The 26,109-nt window shown below is 32.6% G+C and overlaps 1 protein-coding gene across 2 annotated transcripts in view; it reads left to right on the top strand.

Moving 5' to 3' along the window:
* The window catches only part of LOC142353727 (trissin receptor-like), a 111,906-nt gene extending 99,103 nt beyond the window's left edge, over positions 1–12,803 (top strand). For both annotated transcript variants that reach the window (XM_075406067.1, XM_075406068.1), the window contains exons 5-6: positions 11,660–11,851; positions 12,507–12,803. In XM_075406067.1, coding sequence (XP_075262182.1) covers positions 11,660–11,851; positions 12,507–12,710 — 396 coding nt within the window. In that variant the 3' untranslated portion in view covers positions 12,711–12,803. The remainder of the gene's footprint in view (positions 1–11,659; positions 11,852–12,506) is intronic.
* The last annotated feature ends 13,306 nt before the right edge of the window (positions 12,804–26,109 follow it).

Raw genomic sequence — 26,109 nt, 5'->3', positions numbered from 1 at the left:
AATTGTTTTGAGTTTTTCCCTCTAGCATAATCAGGGACTTCACGATAAGGGGCGGAAAACCTTAAAATTGTTTTGCATAAAAAGTTCTATCTTCACTACGAACGTAAAAAATTTCAGTGATTGCTTCGAATTGAAACGGAGCTGTTTCCACATATAAGCAGTCTTGAGACACAGTTGTGTACAAGCGGGCATTCTGTTTTTGTCATGTGTTTGATTTTATTGTTTGTGAGTGCTCCGACAAAAAATTTTAGTTTGAAGTTTTATCAGTGGAGCCTGTGAAATCGTTACGTCAAATATTGGACACTGGTCTTTAGAATCTCAATTGAATATAGCTTTAATTGCGCAGCTTAAGGGATAGTACACCAATTCCATATTACATGTAATGCTTGTGTCATAATAGTAAATGTTTTCTAATTATAAGACTAGAGTACGTGTAGTGTTAGTGAGTTGTGAAGACCATCCTATTGTGTGATTGACATCGTTTTCATAGCGGGGATTGTATCCCGGAGAGTTTGTCCACGAAAAATCCGTTGCTTTCGGTATTCAGTGGTGATCCGAGCGGTTGTATACTTTCTGTACTGGAAAGCAAATGGGCTCCAGTGGTCAAATTGAAATCTGCTTTGTCTAGATTCAATGTTAGAATGCTAGCGTGCATCATCTATGAAATCAGGTTGAACAAATTGCGGTTCAAAATGATGTTTTTTTAACAAGTCCCAGTCCAGAAAGTTCTCGACGATGTTCATTTTTGTACGGAAAAAAGTTCTTTCAGTATTAATATCAAACAGATAGCCTCTTTTATGGCAACTTTTTTTTGAAAAAAAAATTTTGTTTGTCGCTAAATTGTTTTTGTGGAAAACGAAAAAGAAAAAACGTATTTAGATAGTTCTGATTTTTGAAAAGACGGCATCTTGCGCGGGCAAATTTTGCTGTGGAGAAAACTCGTTTTACAAGCGCTGTGTTCGAAGAGAACAAACTTGTGAGAGGGATGATTAGATTTGTTGTGGACACGTATGTTATAATCGTGAGCGAGGACTGTTATTTATAAAACGCCTGGCCCGGTTTTTTGTATATTTTCGAAACTACAATCGTTTTGCTGGAAATTTATTGGTGAAGGCTTTGTTTTAACTCTAAAGATAAGTGGAGTTGCTGCTTGAGGATGAAAAATGATTTAGTCTTGTTCTACAACGATTCCAACTAAAAATATTGTTTCAAACTGTTTCAACACTTTGTGTACTAGTTTTTTCTGTAATTGCAAATTTATTGGACTTTTTAATTCTTTGTTTTGCCCATTTTTGTAATTTTTCTCCGTTATCATGGTCTCCAAAAGAGACAGGGGGGGTATTAGAAATTTAGCGTCTAGTTTCAGAGATAAAGTGACGTACTTACCTGTTGTATCCGGATGTTTGCCTAGGCATTGCTTGCAGTTTGAAAACTTGTAGTTGATACTAAATATCCTAGATTAAGTTGATGTGCTTCTTTTTGTGGTTGTTGTTGATAGATCGGTGGTGCCGAAAAAACAATATTGAGTAAAGTGTCCAGAAGAATGCAGGTTTTGATTTAACTACAAGAACTAAAAGATTTAAACGTATTATGCTTACTTCGATTACTGACCAGAGAGATTTTGCTGAGAGGTCAGTGTTAATAGATGAGATCTAGAAAATCAGATAAGAATGAATCCTATCAATTCATCAAGTGTAAAATTTTTTCTATCAAACAAAAAAAATTGTCTTGGGAGAAGATGATTGTTCACTTGTATTGGAGCCCGTCATTCAAATTAAAGCGTCTTTAAAAAATTTGAAATAATAAATTACCGGAATAGCATCTCATTTTAATGCATAAACTAGCTCTACGTACAATAGTTCTGAAATTTTTGGAGTGATCTGATGGGGAAATATCTAAACCAGAAAACTGAACATCTTCGTTTTGAAAGTTTCTGATATCGAAGACCCGAAGATATCGAAGTGTTATCAAAACAAAATTCTGAGAAAAATATGTAATCTACGCTATGAAATTTATTAGAGTTTCTGCGTAGGCATTTTTTTAATAAAGTACTTCTAGAGGCTGTTGTAAGTTCATGTGCATACCTGGTGAACTATCCAATTAGAGTAAACGATTTTCAGTATTGTGAATGAAAAACGTGTGTGAGTGAGGGGTGATGCTGTGAGCTAGATGAAGCAAAATTTTCTTCAAGTTGAGACTGTGCTTAAAAGTTAACGTGTGCCGCTGTGAACTAGTGAGAGAAGTAGAAGTTGGCGAGGCGGTGCTCTGTACCAAGGTTTTTCTTTTGAGTGGAAGGCACGATGAAGTGAGGTTGATATGATGTGTGACTGTATTGTTACAGAGTTTCGAATGCAAAGAGTTGCTATGTTGAATGTGATCTGACAAGATTATGAGGAAAAAAAGGAAGAAGATTGAAATAACTGTTCTGTGGCAGTTCTTAACGTTTAATTCAGGGGATTGAGAGAGTTAGAACTCTTTAGTTGAGAGATTTAAAGGACAACAGAAGTTAGAGTTCTTTAAGTTGGAGCTTACAAGAAAGCAGGGAGAGTTAAAGAGTTAGAGTTAGCTTTTGTAAGATTCAGAAACAGAGAGAGGGAGAGAGCGAGAATTGCAACTGAATGCATTACGAGAAACACTGTAAAGTTATATAAGTCAATTCGTTTTTGGCTGAATTCAACTTTTTCGGGTGCTGACAAAAAATTACTGGGTTGTATCTGAATAAATAAGCTAATTGGGTTGGGGGCGTGGGTTTCCTACACCAATAACAAGACCATTTGATAACTTAACTCTTGGTTATCATAAATGTCATTATTTCATTTCTTAATGAGCAGTTTTCATACTTTTTTCATTTCCTGGTGGAAGGGATGGAATGGTTCCGCTAAAATAGCCATTGAAAAGCATGGGTAAACATAGGCAGTTTTGGAGAAAACTATTTTTGTATTTTTGTTGTAGTATTATTCTATTTTGCGTTCAGCTGAAAACTGCGATAAAGGTCATGCTATTTTAGATTGAACTGTGTCTATGTCTTTACTAATAATTTCTTGTTCGTGAAAGAGGAAAATTAGATTTTTGTATAAATATTTGTAGTCTTTTGGAGGTTGTCTTTGTAAACAAACGTCACTGCTAGGATTTTCAGGCGAATATGTATTAGATTACTTAGACAGCTGTTCTGTAGGCTTCGAATAAAAATGAGCTGTTTTTTTTCAGTGGTGATTTTTGTGTCTAAATTAAACGAGAGACTTCGGTCTTGCAACCGTTGATTTCTCTGTTGGTAGCCTAAAGAGGGAGTTATCCGAGGCGTATTTGTCCATCGGTTCTTACTCAGTCAATTCCTTGGCGAAAAAATGGACAAGGTTATTTCGGTGACAAATAGTCTGTTTACTTGAAAAATCTTCTGTTTTTTAAGTTAAAAGTGTGGGAGTTTCAACTGTCTTGTAGGGTCCCATCATCTGCCGATGTAATTTTTCGGAGATTCCAACTTGGGTAATTTTGCTAACAATGAGTACAGATGAGTTAATTTTGAGGCGTTGGGCTGTGTCAAGCTCTCTGTTTATAAGAGAATGTTATTTTTTAATTTGATTGAAATAATTATGCGATTCCTTATTGACATCAGAGTGTGTCTAATGAAGAAACCATCGTTGACAAAAAACAAGGTGCGAAAGCTCATTTTTGTATTTTTTAACTTTCGGATGGTCACAGAGCTGATCAGTACGTCTGCGTGTTTCGGGAGAGAATTACAAGGTGAGAATTACAAGAAAACTCAAAATTGGTTGTTTCCAAATTTATATTGCGCTGCAATGCTTGTATCTCTTTTGATATTTTTAAAGTAGGTAGGGTTAATTGAAAGAGATTTCATTGCACGACTATTCGACTTGTTTCAGGTATTCTACCGGCTATGTTTATTTTTTTAACAAAGAGGAGGCTCTTTTGTTTTACAGTAGCATCTTGAAATAGGGGCGCCTTGGGAAAAAAGTTATTGTTTTTTTGTTTAAACAAGTAAATTGAAAATATAACCCGGGGGTTAAATATTACAAGTTTAAAATTATATATACAAAATTAGTACAATGTTAAAAATCAAAATTAGTGGTTCCGTTTTTTAAAGGTAAAAATAACTTTTGAAGCCACCAACGTTCCTTTCCAACGGTACAAATTTGAATTTTTGGAGCAGATGCTGTTTTAACATGCGTTTAAACTTTGAGCGTGATCTGATAGTCCGGACTTCCCGCGGAAGTTTATTCCATTTTAGGATGCTTCTTTTTTGTAATGATCGACTGCTCGACCTTAGGAGAATTAGCTGTTCAGTTCTGTTGTTTTTTCTTACTAAGACATTACCACTCAGAGCAAAACTCTCACTGCCATCTGATTTCAATAATGAAATATCATTCCTAAGTTTTGAAACGCTCATCTGGCTTATTAAAAGTTGTGCAGGCAAAGTGTTAGATTTTACTAAGAGATCTGTAGATCTCTCAAACTTTTTTCTCATATAGCAAACTTTAATTCCCCAATTGATTTGTCGATTAATTCCCTGCATTGCAGAGAATTCCAAGTTTTGAAAAAATAGAGCACTGAACGTTAAATGAGAAAGGACTAGGGATTTGAATAGCATCAATCGTGCTTTCAGAGGTAACCGATAAAGTATAAGATATATGGATCTAGTCGCTGTGGCCATATTTGACAGGACTTTGTTGAGTTGTACATGAAAATTTAATTTAGAATCAATCATTATACCCAAGTATCTGCAGTGACTTTGTGGCTTAATTTCTTGTCCCCGATAAACTATTTGATTAAAATTTTCATTTTTTTTCGAGACGCAAAGAATTTCAGTTCTACCGTTATTCATGGTTAATTTGTTTTCCTTTAGATAATTATCTGTTTTCTCCAGTTTTTCAGAAACAGATTTTTCCAGTTCGCTGACATTGTTTCTGCTAAAATGGAAACATGTGTCATCAGCAAATTGAACTATGTCGAAGTTTCCTTGTACCTTTTCTCGAAAATCATTAATGTAGAGAAGAAAAACTAGTGGCCCTAAAACGGTTCCCTGTGGAACACCATGATTTGTTTCCAACCATTCTGAGTAAACATCATTTATCCTAACACACTGTTGTCTGTTTTTAAGAAATGAAGCAAATAAATCAACTGTACTTTCTGAAAAACCGTAAGCATCAATCTTTTTGAGAAAAATTTCGTGCGATATTGAATTAAATGCTTTAGCCAGATCGATAAAAACGGCAACTGAAATTTTAAATTATCATAATTTTCTTGTAATGCTTCGATTAAGTGTAAAACAGCATCTGTAGAAGACTTATGTTTTTGAAATCCAAACTGTGTACCGTTCAAGATTTTTTCTTTTTGCATAAATTCGTTAACCTGATTGAGAAGTATACGCTCAAAGAGTTTTGCAAACATTGGGGTAATTGAGATAGGCCTATAGTTCTCACAAATTTTCACATCCCCTTTTTTGTAGACCGGACTAATGAAAGCAAGTTTTAAATTTTCCGGGAAAATATTTTGACTAATGCATGTGTTAAAAACAAACTGCAAATGGGTTCCAATTGCAAACTTTGCTGCCTTGATTGCCCAAGCATTAAAAACGCCTGGACCCGGAGACTTATTGTTGTCGAGTGAATCAATGGCATCATAGAGTTCCTTTAGTGTAACTGTTCTGAAGCAAAACTTTTCCCTAACTTCTATGCGAGAAATATTTGGAGCGCTCACATATTGTCCATTGTATAAGCCTAGTTTTTTAAAACTTTTATTGAGACAATTTGCAATATCAAGTTCGTTTTCTAATTCTCTTTCACCATCGACTAGTTTGTCTATAACGAGACACTCCCTTTCTTTGCCAATTCTTTTTTTGATGAAACTCCATTGTTCTTTACTTGTTGGTAGATCTTTGAAAAATTGTTTGCAAAACTCGTTTTGGGCTGTTTTTAAACGTCTATTAACCAAATTTCTCTGATATTTGAAAATGGTATGCGCTTGCTCCGATGGGTTCTTTTTCCAGATAATAAGAAGTCTATGTTTTTTCGTGATTTCTTCTCTCAACTCTTTTGTTAGCCAAGGTTTTTCAGCAATTTTTCTTTCTGGTTGAAAGCTTTTTATAAGTGGGGCGTGCAACTCTAGAGTAGTACTGAAAACGTTTATGAAAACATTGTACATGCTATTTCCATTTTCAGATTGATATAAGTTACTCCAGTCCTGATTTGAAAGATCGAGACTAAATTTATTTGCATCGAACTTTCTTTTGTTTCTACTGATAACACTTTGCTTCCTGTTCTTAGGTTCAACAAAAAATTGGTAGTGTACAAAACAATCAAGTGATCCATTTCAACTGATGGGGAAAAAATCTGAACATCTTGAATTTGGTTTTTGCTGGAAAACCCATGATCGATTGGTGTTACGCCTTGGCTGGTGGCTCGTGTTGGTTTTTCTGTGTTTGACCAGGTAAGTCCGGAATTACTGGCAAATTCATCCAATAAAGTTGATTCTCTTTTGTTGAAATAATTGAGATTATAATCGCCAAAAAGCAAAACTTCGTCAGTGTTTGAGTACGCCGAGGAAGTCTCTGATGTTAATTCGTCAATGAAATAGTTTCCCAAGTTTTTATTTGGACAATTTGAAGCATTAATTAGGATTTTGTTCACCGATAGTCCGGATATTTCTACCGATCAGGACTCAAAAAAGCTTTCATTGAGTACATTTAGATCATTTCGCTGTTTGAAGATATGTCTCTAGGAACCCAGATTGCAACACCCCCACCCTTATTTACTCCTGTCTTTGATGACCTTGATTTTGAATAAAATTTGTGCTTCGGACTCAAAAAATTCTCCGGATAAATATCTGTTTCATTCAACCAAGTTTCAGTTGGGATCACTATTGTGTTTTGAGTCAAATTTGTCAAAAAGTTAGTGAAAAAGTCATATTTGTTTTTTAAACTGCGTGCATTGAAGAGACAAATACTTAGATTTTTGCAATCTTTTGTAACTATGTCTATCAGCATGTCCGATTCACGAATCTGAGAAAAGGGACCCGGATTTAGATGAACATCACCACTTTGGAGCAAGCGCATGAAGTGTAAAAGAACTATTTTGCACATATTCAAAAATCAAAAAAAGCGGAACCTAATTTTCATTTTATAATTATCATGATTTTGGTTGTGTGACATAACCGAATATATAAACTTTTCATTTGAGGTGCTTTTCATTTGAAGTAAAAAAGCAAAAACTATTAATTTGGAAATGTTCATTTTTGCTGACAAAAAACATTAAGTCACACAACCAAAGGATTGATTAAAAACGCTGAATTTGTCGCAGTGCAATGTTGTTTTGTGACACAGTAATATTATGCTGTTGATAATAGTTCCGAATACTCTTGACAATTTTTTGTACTCCAGCCAAATTTAAATGAACACCATCATTAGATATTTCGGATGTTGTAATGTTGCATTTCAAAACCTCTACTTTTGTCCATTTAAATGTTCCGTTTAACTCCAAAGCTATATTTCCCAATTGCTTATTGAACTCTACAATATAAATATTATTCGATTCACGCTCATAATGGCCATTTTTAACTTGTGGAATTTCAGAGAGTACAACTCGGTGAGGTTTCAACTTTTTGATTGCTTTTGTAACAGTTTCACATAATTGAGACGCTGCGGCCACCCCCGAAACACCCTTATCTATACTATTATGACCCGCATGAAAAATGAGTGATTGGCATTTTGCTCCTGACGAATACTGTTTGATTGTTTGTCCCAAATCAATAATTGTTGCAGAGGGATAAGAATGAATCCCAGTATCATAAGAAATATCAGATTGTCGTATCCTTTTGTATGTGCTGTCTGAAATTATAAGATGGTTAGTATTTCTGTTAATAAATTTTGGAAAAAACTTTGGTTCCGACGGCTCAAAAAAATTAGTTGAATTTTGAATATTGTGACCCATTAGGTTTTCGAATAGCGAACTGTTCTGATCCCGTAAATATCCGACTTCCGATTGGAATTGATCAATCATTCGACACTGGTACGCGTTTGCATTATCTTTCAATTCTATCTGCTGCTTTTGTTTTTCAATGACATGGTTTTGTTCTGAAATCGTTTGAGCTTGTTTGTCGATTAATGGTTTCTGTTCTTGCACGATTTCGTTTTTTTTTGCTTTAACTGCTTTCGCATGTCCTCGATGGTGTTTGTAAGTCTTGAAAGTTCATTACTCAATTCAGTTTTAGTTTGCTGAGGCATTTTTAATCAAAACTTTGGTTGGATTTCGATTTACGCAGCAAATTGCATTTACCAACTGTTCTGCTCTTTGACTTTTGCTCTTTTTATTGGAGTTCAAAATTTGTTTGGCTTCACCCCTACTTGATCTAGTGTGCAAAAAATTTATATTTCTCCCGCTCTTTATTCCGACTCAAAACGGGTATTCCTGTTCCATGATCATTTTTCGCATGAGGACCACATACTGCTCTACTTTAGTTTATAAGTGGCGGTTTCTTAACGTGCGTTTTGAAAACTGTTAATTTTTTACCCTTGTACCTTTCTTTGTCTGTTGTTTCCTTATTTAGACAGACTGCTTAACTTTTAAGTGATATTTTTCCACTGCCTACGTAAACAGATTTTAATTGTTGATTATTTTTTCAATGCCATATTTACTTTTTCAATGCTTTTATTTGAAGGTTGCACTAATTATTCGGTGTCTTAGAAGAAGGCGTTTGATGTATGCCGTATAAAATTTTTGGGTCGGAAAATTTTGAGGTGATTATAGCCCCGCCTCTATAATATCTAAAATCAAAGCTTGATATTTGCATGGACCCTATGGGCATATATCATAGATGCATAGCGAAAGTTGTGAACTGAAATCAGTGGTTATTTCGCAAACTTATTTTTCAATAAGTTCAGACAATTAATGATATCCTCAATAAATAATAAAAGTAGATCTAACCTCAAGGGTAAAATATCTGTGCAAATGTAAATATCGTTTAATATAAGGATGCTTTGCTACTAAATAAATCTTCATGAAACGGAGAGGATTTCAATTATTAAGAGACATTTATTTAGATATGCAAAACATTTAAAAAAGATATACAAATTTGAAATGTTGCTTGCAACTTTTAAAGTAGTCATTCGTTTGAAAGATTTAATATTGACTTGAAATTATTTGTAGAATTTAAATTACGTTTAAAGTATGGTAGACTCGAGGAACTATCCGAAATCAATATATCTTAATTCATATGCATCATTGACAAATTGTTCTTCCTATGTCATTTATGGTTGAGAGAGGTCTACATTTTTTGCGTTTACAAGTATACTCTTCACTAGTTCTAACGCTATTGATTCGAAAACTACTGATTGACTTTTAAACTGCAAATTCTGGAACAATTTAACTAGGGACATTGGTGGTTTTTACTGTAGTACGTGTAGTACTCTAAGTATTGCTCCTATGATAATTTTTATTTTCACCTAATCCGCCTCGGGATTGGTGATTTTTTCGAACTTTTGGAAGTCACAATAACGTGCTTCTTCGAGCTAGGGCATTGACGTCTGATTCCCCTACACCTTACATTACGGACAGAAATTTCTGCCCTTTATGTCCATACTACTTTCTTTTTTGGAGAAGTAAATTTATGAATAGCAGTTCTGAAGTGTTTAATTGGAGTGTCTAATAGCTTCTCAGGACTCAGTAGGCTCCTAAGTTTAGGAAGTGCATTCAATTCGCACATACTAAGAAAAAGATTCGTTATCTGCAAGTCCACGATTGTACCGTCTGTGTTGGTTTTGTCCTCTTTCTTGTCTGAGCGATATTTCTCCCCAAATGACACCATCCATGCAGTACAGGATTCAACTTTCTGCTTATCCAAGTTATTTCGGTTGCTCGGTGGTCTGGAAACCCTTGTCGAATACCTGACACTTAAAATTATTTTTAAGTTTGTTGATGTCCTTTCAAAGTCATCGAACATATCGTTGAAAAAACTCTAATTTAGCTTAACCAATACTCAAGCAGAGAAGAATTAATTAAATCAAGTGAACGCCTATTTTCTTCTAAACAACAATGATTTTCTGAATTCAAATTCTATCACACTGAAATCAAGTTTCAAACCTTGCCATATAATACATATTGTTTGGGCGAGCTCTATCTATTTTAAATTAATTTTGCTCTCTTATTATAAATTTAATATTGGCTGCAGAAATCGTTTTTTTATAAGCTAGGTAGGCCGTGATTGTTAAAAAAACTTATCACACAAATAAACTAAGAACCACCTTGCATTAAACTACCATGCAGTGAAAATTGACGTCGCGTAGAAGAATTCAGCTGCTGGGTGATAAACGTTTGATTCCCTGACTTATAGAAACATGAACCGAGGAAGGCGATGAATTGAAAAATTTTAAAAACACAGATTCGTTATCACAAAAGAAATGATTCAGAAGATCATACATGATTAAAAAAGACCCAAAACATTTTTAGAATAACAACAATTTTCAGTAGTGAAAAAATTATGACGGTACACACGCGAAATATTAAAGAATGCAGAAAAATTTAAAAAGAGCTCAACTTATCATCTAAACCACTTGCGCTAAAACCACCCAAAATCTATCACAACCCGATTCAAAATATAATCGATGGAAGATCACTGAAACGATTCATTTATGCTTCTACATAGAGCAGATGAGACTTGATGTTGATAAGACTACCTTACAGATAGACAACACGAACAACAAATGTTTCAAAAACTATAAAATCACAAACATTTTAAACAAACATCTCATTTTTTTCTTTTTGACTTCAAAAATTGAGCTTGAATTGGTTTAATGCTTATAATTATCGGCCCTTTTTTTCAAAGTTATAAAACTTTTAGCTGTCAGTCAGTCGATCCAAACAACAGCATTGATTTATCATTATAAAATTTGGCTCATGTAGTTTTCGCAAGTAAAAAGGAGAATCAATAGAAAAACTGAAATTTAATAACCGCATGCTAAAAATGGTCTTGCTTCACTTCCAAGGACCTAGAACAATTGTTTAAGCTTTGAAATTACTCCTATCGTGGCTCCATATAATTTTTCAAAAAACAACAATGAGACCAATAAATCCCCAAATTCACTTTACTTCATAGGTGTGCAAACAAATTCTAAAGTGGACAGAAAAATAGCGCTAAAAGTGAGCGAAATCACCTTAAAACCGTTTAATTTAGATTAAATTCAATTTTTGAACTTTTGTCACTTCCAAAACTGCGATTCAAAATTGGTTGCAGATGCTAGATTTTGAATTAGTTGTCGGTGTAGTTATACCACTCACATTTCTCAACGACAAATATATCGATCGTCCAAGAATGACTGAGCAAAGAAATAAACCCAGTTATATAGTTCTCTACTAGTAGTACTAAGTGGCATCAGAACAAAAAAATACATTAATTCTTGAGACTGATTGAGACTAAGAAAATTAAAACAATAAGGAAAACCATATAGTATTTCCATAGAAAATGTGATTTTAAATCACAATACAATAGCTTTCGTTGAATCGTTATACATGCATTATTAACAAATCCATCGTCGTTTGACTTTTCGTATATTGGGATAATAGTGAAAAAATCCTAGTTTTTCGGATCAACTGTGGATATTTTGCAAATGTGTTATTTGATGTTTTCTAAATCGTCATTTTGTTTGTTTCAGGTGTACAAACTTGCGCGTACCTTTTTCATTGTGTCAACTACTGTGGCCATAATCCGACTGCCCAAGAACGTGATCCAATTGGTCAATGCTTCCCTGAGTGACCCCTCCCCCTTCAACAAGGGCAGTGGATACTACCTCTTCTGGAATTGGGGGGTACTCATGCCCTATCTCGCATCTGCTGTCACTCCTTGGGTACGCTCACATTCACTAACTGATAGACATTTTTTCAACATAACCCGGGTCGAGGTTTTTGGGTAAATTTTTGTAACAAATGCGGTGAATCATTGTAAGAAATGCGGTGACTGCGGTGAAAATAAATAATTCACCGCGATTCACCACATTCACTGCAAAAAGATGTAAGAAACCCCGACCCGGGAAACTTATTGAATTGACAATTATCTTGGTTATCATGACTTTAGTCATCAACACAACAGACTCGCAGTTTAATTAATCTAATATCAGCAGTCCGTTTCTTTTCTTCATAACAAGAAGTAGGCCTCTATTACAATATGCTTCTGTTCTCCCCACTTAGGTCTGGTAAGAATAAAAACTTGTGATTAGAGAAATTAACATAGCTCGAGGGCTAACTGATTGATGTTTTCTCTTAACGTCTCATCTTTTTTCTAACTTGAGAAATCTGAGAAACCGTATAAAATATTGGTATTTAAATTCTGATTTACAATGTTAGGAAATACTATTTGTGAATGTCGTTTTTTTGGAGAGTGGGTGGGTCTTTCCCATTATACCTTTCCCATTATACGTTCAAGCTATCAATGCTCTCAATCAGAAAATAGCAGTCAGAAAACTGGTTTCTTACCTCAAGGATTTGAAGTGTTTGTTTCAACAGGTGTACATCATAATGTCCCCCTTCATGAACAAACCCCTGCGTGATCAGAGAGAGAATGTTCGCAAACTGAGTCGGTCACTTCTTGTCAAAAACCAGAAGATATCACGCTGTCAAGAGTACTTCGACGCCCTCAACGTCAACGGAACTCCGAAACATCTACTTAATGTTCAGAAACGCTCAGACGCCGAAGAAACCAACTTCTGAACAAATCAAAGTTTCCCGGATAAGTGGGCTGTATTTGAAATATATAAATGATCCAATTTTTCTAACATTCCTTCCTTATTTCAACTCAAGGTCATCAACTTTTTCATGTGGATCATGCAGAACTTATTTGTCAAATTAAGAAGTTCAAAGTAACCAAGACAAAATTTTATAAATGAGGAAATTGGCATTAAAAAAGTAGATACTAATTCCCTAATAATATTAATTTAAGGTTTCCTAAAAACGTGGCGCCATATCAGTTATCATCGATATCGCTGTAACCCATAAATCATTTTCATTTTAATATGCATTTCAAATTACCTTAACAAAAGGAAGGAATTTTTATATGATTCATTAAAATGAACGCAACACAATTTATCACCTATAAATCAATCAAATAGTTATTTTTGCTAGAGGTTATATTAAATAATTATATTTTGACAAATTGACGTGCTTTTTGATGTGACTATTACGGCTCTAGAATCGTTGATGTTCGTAGCTGTAAACACATGAATGATACATATATAGACATGATAATGATTTAATTGTGTTATATAGATCATAATAGAACTTTTTAGTTTAATTTATTTTTTGATTAAGAACTTCAAAATTTTTTGTTTGAGTACAAGCTCAAATCCAGGTCTTCTTTTGCCTCTTGTTTCAAGGGAAAATCAGAGGTTTGCCGGACCGAATTTCCGGGATTTGAGGCTCTGGGTGTGAAAATTTGAATACTGGAAGACAAAAAAGTACAAATTTACAGTAAAGGTCAAAACCAATTCCAATTTCCAAGGGAAGAACCTCTTTGGGATTAAAATTTTTGCGCTAGATTAATATTTTACCCTTTTTCCAAGAGATACTACTGTGTGTAGTATAATGTCACGTATCGTAGAGGGCAATATAGTGCAAAATGAACTAAACTCAAACACTTTCAAGTGCCATATATAAGACATTCTTGTGTTAGGATTTGATTAGTCTATACTTGAATGAATTACAGACTTTTGTTTCTTGTCAAGACGTTTGGATAAATAAACAAAATTACTTCCAAGTTGGGTATAGCCCTTGTTGTTTTAGTGTACTGGCCATGAATTGTCCTTCCCGGAGATTCAGAAGGAGTTGAGTGGTATCCCGGGGCACAACTTTTGGATTACTAATCAAAACTAATGCAATCAGCATGCTTTATAGATATTATAATACGATATAATATGTATCATGAGAAATGTAGCTTAAAAACATGTGTATATCAAGCGAAAACTAAGAAACTCAAGGAAAATCAAGGAACAATTAAGAAATTAAGAATTAAATTCATTGTTTAGTGGGAGCAGGACAAAATTTTCATGTAATTTCATTTTTTCACGAAAGCTGGATTAGTATCATAATCGTATCGCTAAACAACCACTTGTATAAATGTGTGAAATTTCATTAATCATTAATTCAATATAAAAATTCGGAAAATTCTAAGTAATTATTTTGTTTTCAAAAGCAGAAATATAGTTTCAACGGATCTATGATTGTTAAGTGTACTGCTTTTCAAACGTACCGTGTATTAATGGATTGAAACAGGGTGGAAGGCTGAGTTAAGCTATTCATAACAAACGCTGAAGGCAGTAGTAAAATGAGCTTTAATTACAATTTTTGCGTGCGTTAATATGACTTTCCTGCCAACAAAATTTGTCACTCATGCTCAAAACTACCTTAAATGTCCTATGATACAATCTATTATGGGAAATTTGACCTAATAGTCAGTATTATTGGATAGTGGACAGGTACATTGTTGAATTGTCGACGCAATTGTTATTATAAATTATAAGCACCAGTTTTGTTCGTAGTACTCCTGTGTTTACGAATTGTTTAAAGAGTTCCTCAACGATAGGTTGTCAGTTGCACCATGTTTACAGACAAACCGGTTACGACAAAATTTGTTTTTGTATAGATGCAGAATACAATACAGAAACAAAAAATACGTACTCCTAAAGAATGTTTAGAGACCCATAAAAGTTCAAGACATCAAAGAATACAAAATTTAGAGTCCAAAAAATGCTCTCTAGTAACAAGTTATGTCATTTTTAAATTTTCTCACACTTCTTTTCTCCAATCTATCCTCAAGAACTGCCTAATTGTTGTCCCAAAATTGTTGCTTCAAAACTGTTGCCTACAATTGCGCAATAACTTTCAATTAGATACAGATCAGGACTATTTGCTGACAATTCCAGTAACTCCAGCTTTTTCTTCGATGAAATCAATGACATTGTTTGATTTTTGCACAGAATCGTTATCCTGCTGAAAAAAAATGTTTTGAAAATGCTGTTTTTCTTTGTCATTTTACAAAAAATCGCTGTTAACTAAAACCTTCTTCCTGTTTGATGATTTAATAAACAGTTTCTGTCCATTTGATTGTATCCTACCCCAAAGCATCGCATGTCCTAACTCTAATTTTTATTGTTTTTTTGGAAAAAAAAACATTGTGCATTTCTTTGAAGAACTTGCGCAATTCTCTTGATGAAGAAACTTTTAGCCTGTTATTTTTTTCTAACGTTTGTATGCATGCTGGAATTCCATGTACTGGCTTTTGATAATTTTGAGTTGCCTTTATTTTTGTTCATGAATATCTTATATTTTGAACCACAACAACGTGGCAGACAGTAAAAGAATAAAGCAGCAGAACCGCTTTTTCTGTTAACGTGGAGACAATGAGATTGCAATCTCGAAAACATTAACGCCGTTTTACTCTGTATACTAACTAAAAGTATTGAACAAAAATAACAATTCAAGAACTCAAATTGCGTTGTGTGTAGATTTTGGTAATGGGCATCATCAGTCTCTATTTGAATGATCTTACGGACTTTAGCTGCGCTTTTGGTTGGCAATAGGCAAATCAGATTATAGTAACGAATTGAATAGGACCTATATAATGCCGTGACGGTTAGACAATGAAACGAAAAACAAATTGAGAGGTACAGCTTCTCCACGCTTAGATTTGTTATTTATTTTCCGACCTAACCTTGGTATCAAAAGAGTTAGTTTGCTGACCAATATAAACTTGCTAAGTTGTCATAAATTGTTGGCTAGTTGTCTATTTTTCGCTCCGTGTTAGTCTGTACTGGTAATCGGTTAATTTCCTTCGACAATAACTCTAACACTATTGAAATGAAGACAAAAACTTGATTTCTCAAGCAATTTATGTTAGAAATTAATGTCGAAAGATTTCATATACAATGAACAAACCTAATGAATCTGGGGATAAAAAAGTTGCAATTTAAAAATTGATAATTCCTTGAAAACCTTTCAATTTATTTGTTCCACTTTAGTAGTCGAAATCTATTTCATAAGTCAAAACTGCTTTTAAAGTTTTTTTAGAAAAGACAAGGGCCATGTGATAAGACCCATTTCTTTCAAAAATTGAATTAAACAATTCAGTCAGTTATTGGGAAGATTTTAAACTAATAGCTAAGAGAAAATGAACCCAGACGTTCTTGACAATATCAGACTAGCTATTCCAAATTAAAATTAGCTACTTAAACGTTAACTTTTTCAAATGAATTGTTTGGAAACCATTAACAGAACTAAATCAACTTTCTATGTTTTTGAAAATTTCAAATACCTAAAGATATTATTGAGAAGAAAAAAAATGCAGCCAAAAACAAGAGTTTTTAGTTCAATGGTTTTTACATATCGGTTTTTTATTTTTATGCGGTCAAAATGGAAGTGAAAACAATGAAAATTTTAAAAAAATAAAAACACCTCATAAATCAAAATTGAACTTCCCCTAAGAGTAGGCAAAGCCAAGATGGTGGAAACCATGTTTGGTTTGAATTCAATTTCATTATTATTATTGTAAATTAATTGATTGTGCGGTTGTATACAAGGTGTACTGGTGTCGCACTGGTGGTGACAGACCATTTTGGGTCGCACACTGGTGATCTGATACTTTTAAGAGTGGAAGTACCAGTAATCATTGGTCTAATGTATTTTTGTTTTGGTTTTTGAGTTCATCAGAAAAAAATTATTATTTCAAAACAAAGAAAAATTTTTTCTTTCACCGCTGACTTGGAGTTTAATTATCTCTTCGGTTTTTTTGGGGGGGATTAGCCCTGTCATTGACCGGACCTCTTGGTTCTGAGTACACTTTCCAGACTCCGGAAATATTTCTGACCAGAAGTTCAGACTAGCCAATTCATACTACCAAGATTTTATCCAGACCACGCTATGATCTTACAATCCAGACTTTGGTCTTCGTGCGCGACTCTAGTTGGTCTTATCAGCGTTGGGAAATAATTATCACAATAATTTGTTACAAGCTGTAATTTGAGATATTTGGAAGTTTTCTCTTCAATGTGATGGATTTATGAATATTTCTCACTATGATTTTTTGTAAGTAAAATTCTGATTATACTGAACTAAATGCAGCTAATCCACACTTCATATTTGACGATTAGAAACTTTACTCGAATGATCTTTACCCAGGTTGAGGTACCAGACTGAAATTCGATATGCGAAGATCGTCCCAGACGAAACGTGCCCATGTTCAGACCGTCCCAGACGGACAGGACCAATGTCAAGACTTACGTACGTTTCAATTGCCTATGTCCAGACTATCGTGAGTTTTTTTTTCTTTCCAGATCGTGTAATTTTCTGTCAATTAAGAGTTTAATCTGTCAATTAAGAAATCTGTTTACTTCTTTTTTCAATGCGCATGATGTTCGATGTCTTTGGGAACCGTTTATCTCTATTCGTGTTTCTTCGGTCATCACGCCAATTTTCAAAGAGTGGTTGGTTATCGTCCGCCTTCCTGTGAGTTGTCTACATAGAAAACCGCTTTCTCTTTGAGGTTTGGAGGCAACGTTCATATTGCAAGGTAATGTGTTGTTTTTGATAGCAAATCGCCCTCATATTTGTACTGCCTCATAACGCTCAAAATATACTATATTTTGAATTCAGCATCGACAATCAGAAATAGAAATCCAAACTTCTCTAACGAATCCTTCTAACTTCTCGAACCCTTCTCTAACGCGGCAATTTTTTTTCCTTTTTTGGCGTTTTGGTCCACTTTGCTGGACTGGAGAGTTGAATGGCAATGTTGGTCTGACACGACAGATTCTCCGTGGATGCATAGAGACCATAGTAGTGGATAAAACAAGGGATTCAACCACCAGTAAAATTTATCCCTTTCTCCTAACGCTAATCGCGCATGTCGAATCGGGCCAAATTTTACTGTTTGTTGAATCCCTTGTTTTATCCACTACTATATATTAGCTCTAAATTCACTTCTTTTATTTTTTAAATCTATCATTTCATGTCTCACTTGCAAACCACTAGTACAGAGTTAAGCTGGTAACTAACTGTTATCAGACGGATAGTTTGGGTTCTATCCCACCGACTCCGGTGGACGTCCCCAGATACTAGTATAAAACTAATCAGTGAAACTGCTTCGCAGATGAGACCGTGTAAAAAGCACGTAAAACCAATTTGCGAATAAACTTGAACAAAAAATGAAAGAATTATTAAAATAATAAAAATTTTCATATATCCCCTAATCAATATTTAATCAATTTAAAACTAAAACTTTCTGTCTCACTTAGCGTAGTGGTTAAATCATCGAGTCTAGTTAAGTTGCTTTAGCAAACGGAAGGTTTGGGGTTCCTTCCTCACTGACTCCAGTGAACGTCCCCCGACTCTGATGAAATACTATAAAACTAAGTGAGATAAAAAACCAAATTCACAGTTCTTAAAAAGGATGATCCCTGCTGTGAGATTGTATATGGGTCACACTGTGATGGGTATACAGTCAAAAACACTGAGACCGGTGGAAACACAGTGATTAGTGTTTTTCTATGTCTTCTTGAATATTATACTTATAAACATGCTCTCTGAATTGATTTCTAGTGTGACCATATCTATATCTATGAAGATAAATACATAGTCTACATTTCCTTTTTCTAAATCTATATAATGATATATGTTTATAAACATTACACATACTACACGTTAGATATTGATAAGGATCAGAATAATGATATCCCAAATGTTCTATATAATTTTTAACCTTAACCATATTTTTACATACATAACAAGAATATTCTAATTCTCCACAATTATTACAACATTCTTTCCAAGGTTTATTTTTACACTTATCGCATTTCATTTTCATTTTTCAAAAATTATTTTTTGATTATTTCCCTAAAAAATACAGCATGTCTCAATCAACTAATACTAGTGTCATCATTTTCTGCGATGTCTGTAATCTATCCTTTGAATCAAAGAAGGCTTTATACAGGCATCAATCATACGATCTCAAACATAAGGAACTATTGGAGAAAATGTTTGAGTCTGAAGAAGAAGAAATCTTGGAGAGGGTGTATAATCCGGATGAAGATGATTATATTATTAAAACTAAACCAGCCACTAAACCTAAAACTAAAACTGAAGAGGATATCTACACCAGAATTAAGTATGAATGTAAAAAATGTCATGAAGAATTTAGAAGTAAAGTAGCTCTAACTACTCATTCATATAGTCACAATCGAACGTATCTAGAAAACACAGAAGACTTTGATATAAACTCAAGTCAGATTATGAGAGAATTTTATATTACTGATAAAGGTGGGAATTACATTGAAGATATAGATGAAGCAACTAATTACTCTTTAGAAGAAATTAAAAACTGTTACCAAATTTGTAAAGTTAAGAGTTTTAAATATAAGATCACGGCTGAATGTGATTATAAGAAGAGAACCAAAGAAGAAGTTAAAACTACTAAAAAACTTTTCAATACTGATTATATTAATAATAATACAATATATGAATATGGTGATTTCAATTGATGGCTAGATTTCGAAAAGGAAATATATGAAGGTTATGGTTATGATTTTGAGTTTCTTGGAATAAGAAGTATTCAGTTAAACATTGAACCAACTAAAGCATCCATTGGTAGTTAAATAGATTTACCTCCTGATCTCAAAAACTCTAAACCGATATTAAATATACGTAGTTATAAATACAATTGCTTACAATTAACTATAACTGCTTGGCTAAATCCCGCCCACACCATGCAACTCGAGAAAGTAAATATGTAGATAAACTAATTGAACCAAGACAACAACATGAAGATGATTTTGCTTATATAATAAGAATACAGAAATTGTATAATATTAATATTTCGGTATACACACCTTGTGGTAATGGTAAAATAGAATTGTTTAAACAAGTGGATGATTTTAATAAAGATAGAAAAGATGTAAGAAAACTAGTTTGGAGTAATGGTCAAATAGAACACAGTGCCCTAATAAAAAATATACAAAACCCTGTTAGAACGACCAAATAAAAATAACACAAAATATTATTATTGCGATAGGTGTACCTATTGGTTTAACTCACAAATTAAATATGATAAACACGAATGCAACAACTCATTCAAACTACGTTTGCCCTAAGAAAAAACATATTACTTTTATAAATGAACACAAACGTCAGAATATAAAAAATATTATAACTGCCGATATAGAATGTTGCATTGTTGATCCACAAAGCGGTTTCACCGATGTCTCAACTAATGATTTAAAATATGTAATAGCTGAAAATATTCCAATAGCTGTGGGTTACACCTGGCAAGGTAACTTCAAACACTACTTCGGTCTAGGCTGCATCAAAAGATTTGCTAGAGATCTATTAGAAATAGAAACTGAGAAAAATTTCAAACATAATGAAAAGATGATATTCACAGAAGAAGATAAATTATATCATGAAACTAATAACACTTGTCATATCTGCAGTAAAACATGTATTAATAAAGTAAGAGATCATTGTCATGAAACTGTTAAATATAGAGGACCAGCATGTAAAATATGTAATCTAAGATACAAACAACAAAACTTCATTCCAGTAATATTCCATAATGGCTCTGGCTATGACTTCAACCTACTATGCAGTGAACTCTTTAAACAGAATAATGATAAAAGAAAAGTAGATAACATACCACTAGCTGCTGGTAAATCTAAGATGTTTAGCATTAGTTGTCTCAAATTCTTAGACAGTTAGAACTTCTTAGCTATGCCTCTAGATCAAATGGCAAAGATATATGGATGCAAAACTAAAACATTATATCCATATGAATACTTTGGTTTGGATGATTACCAAGAAGCTATAGGTAATCTAAAAATAGAAGACTTTAAATCCTCTCTACATAATAAATTACCAACACAAGAAGGAGTAGATAACTTTAATAATGAAAACAGTAATAAAACTGGTAAAGATCTAACTATAGAGTATTTACAAAATGATGTGGAAATATAAGACTATTGCATGAATGAATATTTTAAACTAAAAATGAAAGAATTAAAGCTCAATCCACTACATTACGTTAGTCTCCCGGGTTATAGTTTTGATTGTTGGTTAATGTCAAGCGGTGTAACATTAGATACATTACAAGATAAACAAATGCTAGATGATTTTGTTGGAGCAAGCGAGGTGGTATATGCGGAATAATGGGTGATAGATATATAAATAATCAGGGAACTTGCTTCGCAGATAGTAATACAAATACTAATGCTAATATTAATGATAATACTAATACTAATACTAATACTAATACTAATACTAATACTAATACTAATACTAGTACTAATACTAATACTAATCAGGGAACCTGCTTCGCAGATACTAATGATAAAGTTATTAATAGAAATATATGGTACAAAGACGCAAACAACCTATATGGTTATGCAATGATGGAAAAGTTACCTTATAAGGATTTTGAGTTTATTACTACTACTACTCTAGATGTAATATTGAATACTGCAGATGATAGTGATCATGGTTACTATATAGTTTGTGATATTGATTATTATAATGATTGTAAAGAGAGAAGAGAACAGTTAGCACTAATGCCTAATAAAAGAAAGATAAATGATAATGAATTGGGATGCAGAGAAAGAGAGAAAAGTAAAGCAAGATCAGGGTAACTGCTTCACAGATCAGAGAAATTATTCTTGGACCAAAACAACAAAACAGAATATATGGTTCATTATAGGATGTTAAAGTTCTATGTTAAGATGGGAGTAAAAGTAACAAAATACATAGAGTAATTAAATTTAAACAAGATTATATATGTAGCGATCATATACAAAACAATACAAATAAAAGAGCAACAGCTAAAACTGAAGCAGAAAAGGATGTAAGGAAATTAATGAATAACTCATTATATGGAAGAATGTGCATGAATCCTCTGCACTTCTTTCAAAGCAAGTTCTTGCATGATGAAGAAAAGATAATGAAAAGTGTAAGTAAACCAACATTTAAGAATATAACTAGATATAGAGATTATAGTCAAATGGAATCTATTAAAAAATAGAATACGATTCTCCACTATATGTAGGTGTTACTATCTTAGAATTAAGTAAATTACACATGTATGATGTATTCTATAATATTTTACAACCATCCCTCAAAGATCTAACACTTCACTATATGGATACGGACAGTTTCGTATTAAGTTATAGTGAAGGTAAAGTTAGTGATGAGCATATGGACTTAAGTAATCTAGACATACCTATAAAAACTAATAATAAAGTCCCAGGCAAGTTTAAGCGCGAGCTGGGAAGTAGGATTATTGAGGAATTTATAGCATTGTCCCCCAAAACAAATAGCTTCAAAAATTATCCTAAAAACACTAAAGAAAAAGGAATTAAGAAGCATAATAATGCTAGGCACATAGATTATTATGATGCATTAATGAATAATATACAGAGAAAAGTAGATGAATGTAGAATACAAAAAGTGGGTGATAACATGACAACAACAACAAAAACAAGTAAGATAAGTCTAAACACATTTGATGATAAAAGATTTTATGTAAAAATTATTACAACCTATCCTCATGATGAGAATCTATATCTATTCAAAAGAGATTTAATAAAAATGATCCGCTAAGCATCAGTGAAACTGCTTCGCAGATCATTAGATGGAGACAAAGACCTACTGGTTAATAAAACTCTAGAACTAACCATTAATGATGATAGAAAGTTAATTGAAGTTGCTATTTTATTATATAATGAGCTTTGCTAATCTTTATAACAAATAATTATAGACCTAATTCATTCATTACATCCATATGGTTGGTAGTTAGTATATTATAAATCATTATCTGAGCCATATATTTTTCCATAGTGTCTCCCATGATTGTATTCTTATGTAGTGTAGCTCCATATTCTAGAAATTTTATTATCTTCCCAGCCCCATCTACATATTTAGAACAATTTGAAATTATTAAATCATCATGATTTGGTTCCTTAATATGATCAATAAACTCATCTATAGTATTACAATATTACAACGTCTTTTACAAGCTAAACATCTTTTTAGATTAAGAGAGAAGCTATTTTCATTATCCATTTTTTACTCTTATTATAGTTTTTCAATACATATAAAATGACTAAGCTAGATGAACTTATAGAATTAAACTATCTAGAAAAACTAATTAGAAAGAATAGATTAGAAGATAAATTAAAACAACAAGAATATTATGGTGAAATAGAAGAGTTATTTGATCCTTTAACTAAAACACTAAATGCAAACAATGAACAGAATCTAGCATTAAGTGAACAAACATTAAGAACAATAGATTGGCAAAAATCAAGAGTTAGATAAACAAGCTAAGATAATTGGTGAAACTGCTTCGCAGATCGAGCAAGCTGGTTACCAGTTTAATGAAACTGCTTCCAAGATGGGTGAAACGTTAGAGGGGACCATAAAGCAAACTCAAGATATAGCACCAGTTTATGTTGATACAAAAACAACCAAACTTCTTCATGGCATGGGGGCTCAAACTAATCCTCAATTAAAATTAGAACTCGTAGATTTACCTAGTAGGAGATATAAAATGAATGGTGTTGATATAACTCTAGAGCAGGGTGCATTTTTAGTTAGGGATAATGTATATGAGTTTTCAGAAGGATTTACTGATTTTCTTACTAAATCAAATGTAACATATGATGATAAGGTTGAGGAAGATGAAAACAAAATTAAATGGTTTTTAAAGGATATTAGATATGATTTAGGAAAAGGGGATAAGAAAAGCGCTAGATATAGAACAATAAAACGTATAATGGAGGTAAGAGATGATATATTTGGCACGGGATTAAATGGCGACCCAATTAATTTAGTAGAAAGACTAGAATTTTTAATACTAGAAACAAAAGCTGGTCATGATGGGTTATATGATGAAATGCTAGATATATCTAAGCAACTTTTATCTATGAATATTATTAATCAAAACCAACTAGATAATTTTGTTTTTAATTATGGTAAATAGGTGAAACCATGACTACGTCCATCAGGGAACCTGCTTCGCAGATGACTATGTCCATAAATAAAACGTTAGAAAAACAACAAGAACAACTAGCTTAAGAAGTATTCAGTCCCCAAATAACAAAGTTTAAAAGACAAAGAATAATACCACTATATAAAGATGAAACATGGTCAGCTGATTTAATTGATAAGTCATCTCTAAGTAAATACAATAATAATTATAAGTTTATATTAACAGTTATAGATATATTCACAAAATATGCATGGGCTATTCATTTAAAGAATAAATCTGGTTTATCTATAACTAATGGTTTTAAAATAGTATTAAGTGAACATCCATAAGGTGGCTCTGAACCTAGAAAACCAGAAAAGTTACGGGTAGATAGAGGTAGTGAGTTATACAATAAAACATTTAAATCTATGCTTAAAAAATATGGAACCGGCAAAGCCGCTTCAGGGATAGAGCTATATTCTACTTATAGTGATTTAAAGGCTGTGTTTATAGAGAGATTTAATAGAACATTATTACACATAATAAATAAAACAATGTTCATCAACGGTGATGGTAATTGGGTAAATATATTAAATGATGCTGTTGTAACATAAAACAATAACATTCACTCAACAAAAAATATGACACCAGTTGACGCTTCTAATAATCCTGATAAAGTTAAATACTATGTTAATTCTACCAAAGCAACACCAAAATTTAAAGTTGGTGATTATGTTAGAAATGCAGATAAACGTAATATCTTCTCTAAAGGTTACACTTCTAATTGGAATAGAGAATTGTTTAAAGTGAATGAAGTTCTAAAAACACATCCACCAACATATAAAATAGAAGATATTAATGGAGAGATAATAGAAGGTAAATATTATGAACAGGAACTATTGAAATCCGAGTTTGATTTTGAATCTAATAATAAGGTTTTGGAATCATTAGATCTATTTCTTAATATAAATAATGACGAGAAATAGATTTAACCAAGCGAAACGTCACATAGGGAATGGAAACAACTTAACACTAAGTAAGGCTCGTGAGTTATTCCTAGAAGATAATGATGATACTGATACGAAGGATACCTATAAAATTACAAATGTTCATCCTCCTAGAGATGAAAAAGATGTTGTTAATAAAGAGTATTGTGACAATAACTTATTATCCTCTTCTAATAAAATAGACATTTTAAATAAAAACATAACTGAACTAAGAAAAGGTGACTTTCACAAAGTTACAACTAAAACATTACAACTAAATGAAACACAAGTTAATGAAGAACTAATTAATGAGTTTATTGAATCAACAAATGAAGTCAGAAATACTGTTAAGTTTTGTAATAAAGTTGCTGCAGATACTATCTCTAAATATAATCAATTAAAGCAAGAATTTGATAATAATAAGTTTAATCAGAATATAACTATCATACACTTAGATGAAATGTTTACTAACGGTCTGAGAGAAATGAAAGAATATAATAAATCTCTTAGAGGTGTTAGAGTACAATATATAATTGCTATACTTTTACAAAGTAAGTTACTTGATAATAAAGAGAAAGACAGACTTGAGATGCATTATAGTTTTAATCAAGAAGATATAATGAAAGAAATAGAAAGAGTTTTTACTAATGAAAATAAGCAAAGCAATGACCAATCCAACAGCACCGAGTGAGAGATTACTTTATCCCAACTTGTCAACCGTTAATGAACAATACATAAACGAAAAGAGTCAAGCTAATAAAAAATTTAACAACAATTTTAACATTATAAAAGATATTAGAAATTATTATGAAACTGAAACTAATAACTATAATAAGAAGTTAAGTAGATATAAGAATTATATTAACGTAGCTGAGATAACGGAAATAGTATTATCATCTATAGCAACAACTGCAACAACAACATCAGTTTCATTAACAGGTATAGGATTAGTTTATTCTATACCAACAGCTTTTGCTACAGCAACTGTTTGTGGTTCATTATCAAAAACAACTAATACTAAAATTAGAAATAAGATTATAAACTATTCACAAATGTATATTTTAAGTAAACAGTTTAGTGATAAGTTTAATAAACTATATACTAAATCAATGAATGATAATAAAAT

This window comes from Convolutriloba macropyga, chromosome 14 (genome assembly GCF_964194025.1).
Source record: "Convolutriloba macropyga chromosome 14, txConMacr16.3, whole genome shotgun sequence".
NCBI classification, from domain to species: domain Eukaryota; kingdom Metazoa; phylum Xenacoelomorpha; order Acoela; family Convolutidae; genus Convolutriloba; species Convolutriloba macropyga.
This window is presented reverse-complemented; position numbering and strand designations above follow the sequence as displayed.